Source organism: Belonocnema kinseyi, chromosome 7 (assembly GCF_010883055.1).
Source record: "Belonocnema kinseyi isolate 2016_QV_RU_SX_M_011 chromosome 7, B_treatae_v1, whole genome shotgun sequence".
NCBI classification, from domain to species: Eukaryota; Metazoa; Arthropoda; class Insecta; order Hymenoptera; family Cynipidae; genus Belonocnema; species Belonocnema kinseyi.
In genome coordinates this window covers 110,748,312-110,751,388 of record NC_046663.1, presented here as the reverse complement: position 1 = coordinate 110,751,388, position 3,077 = coordinate 110,748,312, and the positions used below count along the sequence as shown (strand labels likewise).

General features: G+C 33.7%; 1 protein-coding gene across 1 annotated transcript in view; it reads right to left on the bottom strand.

Moving 5' to 3' along the window:
- LOC117177360 (glycine--tRNA ligase) overlaps positions 1–3,077 on the bottom strand; it is a 20,094-nt gene that overhangs the window by 6,539 nt on the left and 10,478 nt on the right. The window contains exon 3 of the mRNA XM_033367993.1: positions 520–1,415. Within this exon, the coding sequence (XP_033223884.1) occupies positions 520–1,415 (896 nt within the window). The remainder of the gene's footprint in view (positions 1–519; positions 1,416–3,077) is intronic.

The window sequence follows — 3,077 nt, the reverse complement described above, 5'->3', positions numbered from 1 at the left end:
TCGTGCGATGAACACATCCATGTAGCCCGAAGATTACGTTTTTCTTTAATAAACTTTATTATTCCGACCGAGTCTGTTTTATTGAAATACCGGTCCTTCATATTATTTTATTTTATAAAATCACTTTCCGTTCACGTGGTAAGTTATACTTTAACCTCTAATCTCATCGTAAATTTTCAAAATTACTCAGATTCCTTTTCGAGAATTATCATACTTTGGAATTAATTTTAAGATTATGTAGAGATTATTAATATACTTTTTTAATGCAGAATTCAGCGTATTTAGTTCCATTTTCATCAAAACTCTACTTAGGCTTCTTTTTGACAAACGGCTTCAGTTAAATCGCTAAGTGCAGAAAGGGAACTACTTTTTTTCGCATCATTTTCTTAGTGCACCCATTAAATAAAGCGTACTCAAATCTATATGAATAAATTATTAATGAATTTTGGCCAAAAATGTCAGTAGTTCACTTTCTGCACTTACGGATTCAATTACTGTTCTCTTCAATTGAAAACTCACATAATTTCTGAATAAAAGGGGCAAACTCTGGATTGTTTCCAAGCGGCAGTACGGAACATTTAAGAGGAGCGACAACAGGCGCGAGACTAAAGTAATTTCTCTGCTCGTCGCCCTCCCTCATCTGGAAATTGTGCTCGAAAATCGCATACATGACGCGACCCACGCCGAAAGATGGTTCAATCACAGATGGTGTTATTTCCTCTACGTGAACGGTTTTTTGATATCGTTTTACGGTCACCATTTCCTCTTTAAGTTCACACGCCGATCCATCGGGCAATTTCAAATCAAACGACCCTTTAGATTTAAATTTAGCTTCCATGGAATCAATATCAACTTCTGTCAACGCAGCCAACGCAGCTAAAATTTCCTTAGCGTCCTTTTTAAATGTCTTGCCGATCAGGCCTCTATTCGGAGCTGCTTCGACCACATTAACTAACTTTGGTTCCAACAACTTCTTTTCTGCTACCAACTTTACTCCAGAAGCCTTTGAGTGTTGGGTGAGATCGTAGGCAGACCTGTCAGCACAACCTACACATTCTATCCAACCATAGGATGTGAGGCACTCTGCGTCCCAACAATCGCAAGCATAATGAGCCATTTCGTTGCCCATGTGTTGACGGAAGCGAAGTTTGCGAGGGTCAACGCCTACTTTCAGGAGAAAGAGCTGAATTCTCGCCATGAAATAGCCCAAAGTTTCATTTGCTACGAGTCCACTAGCAATTGCGTCTCCTATTTTTAGAGTTTCGGCAGCTTTGCCGTCCATTTGATTGCAGGCGGAGTACAAAAGCATCGGGGTGTCTTTGACGTAGTCGAATTTTTGGTGACTCTTGTCATCGGGGTCACAGAAGTGCTCGATTTCAGCCATTGTGAACTCTCTCACTCGAATCAGACCGGACCTGCAAATAATTCAACAATTTGTATACATCATAAGTATCATTAAACACTCAAATATTAACAAATTTATTTATTCAATAATACAAGCTCATGTAAAGAATTTCAATTTGTAATATTTTGTATTCTAAACTACGAAAACTGGATAGTTCAAATGCTTTACGTACTCAAAAATACATAAGATAATAAAAATTTAATACGTTGAATGTTTTTTCAAGCATAAAATCCTATGAATTTGCAGATTGTATTTGCACAAATGAAGTAAAATTTGAAAGTAATATATAGACTAAATAAACGTTGAGGCCTATTTTTTTTTCTGAAATGATAAGGCAGAGGTCTCCATAATCCACAGGTGCAGCGTGACCCAGGATCGCTCGGCCTTTTTCAAGATCCATCAGTTTTTTTTCGACAGAAAACTCTGAGGAAATTTATGACCCCACGAATACAACTCCTAGTTGGAAGGGCTCGGAGAACCCTTTTTTCTAGTATAACTTGACAAACCTTGAAATACAAAGTATTTTATTTAAAGTATTTGAACTAAGCAATTGCCGATAATTGTTCACAAATCAATGTTTTCGACATTAAGAAAACTGAATAATTAAAATAATACTAAGAATATTAAAAATAAATGGTCAAAAATAAATTCAAAGCTGTCAAAATTTCAGTTGTTTTCAAATAGAGAATCTGTAAATAAAATTATTTCAGAATAAAATTTTGAAAATAGAAAAAATTAAAAACTTTAAAAATTGATCACTTCAAATCCAAAGGTATTGAATTTGCATTAGCGTTTTAATTAAAAAAATCTCTATTTGATGCTACGTTATACTAAATTGAATGTTTCAAAGTCAATGCTACTTCAATTGCAAAATCTTAAACTTTTATCACATTTAGAAAAAATTAAAATTGATTCCACAAATTTGTCTAAAATACAAAAATTAATTTTTCGTCGTTTTACCGTTCAAAATGTAATATTTAAAAATTAAAAACCTTAAAAATTGAATTATTCGAAAAAAAACTTTTAAAATCAAAAGTAATTTTTAATTTTAATATAAAAGTTTTGAAAAACGCTATCGCAACTGAAGGGGAAAATTCTTTACATTGGTATTAACAAACTGTAAAAATTGTAATTTATTTATTTTTTGTATATCTGTTAGATATAATAATTTAATCACTTATTTAGACCCATTTAATTATTAAATTTTGAATTACTTATAAACAACATAATTTTTAGGGAATTTAAATTGTGAGTGTATGAAATTACAATTACATTAAATATTTTATTTAACAATATTAAAGTAACGAAAACTCAACATTAATTATTTTATTTTATTATTCTCAATTTTAGCGTGAAGTTTCGAATAGAAAAAAGGGTCTCGACTTTAAGGGTTCCCAGCGGCTCAAATGAGGTAAAGGGTTTTGACAGTTCTGGGTCAAAACTGAGTAGATCCGACCTCTTCGACTGGGATCGGTAGTAGCAGAGAGAAACTGAGAGGGAGTTCATTATTAGGCAACACTAATAGTGTACTGTGTCGACTCTGCAGGCCATTTCGGGAAACAGCATCTAACCTTTCACACCTTACGTATATATGGATTCTCACGCACACAGGTGCAACTCGTTGAGCCACATGTCCCTTTCGACAAGATCGACATTGGACATCTGGCTCAAC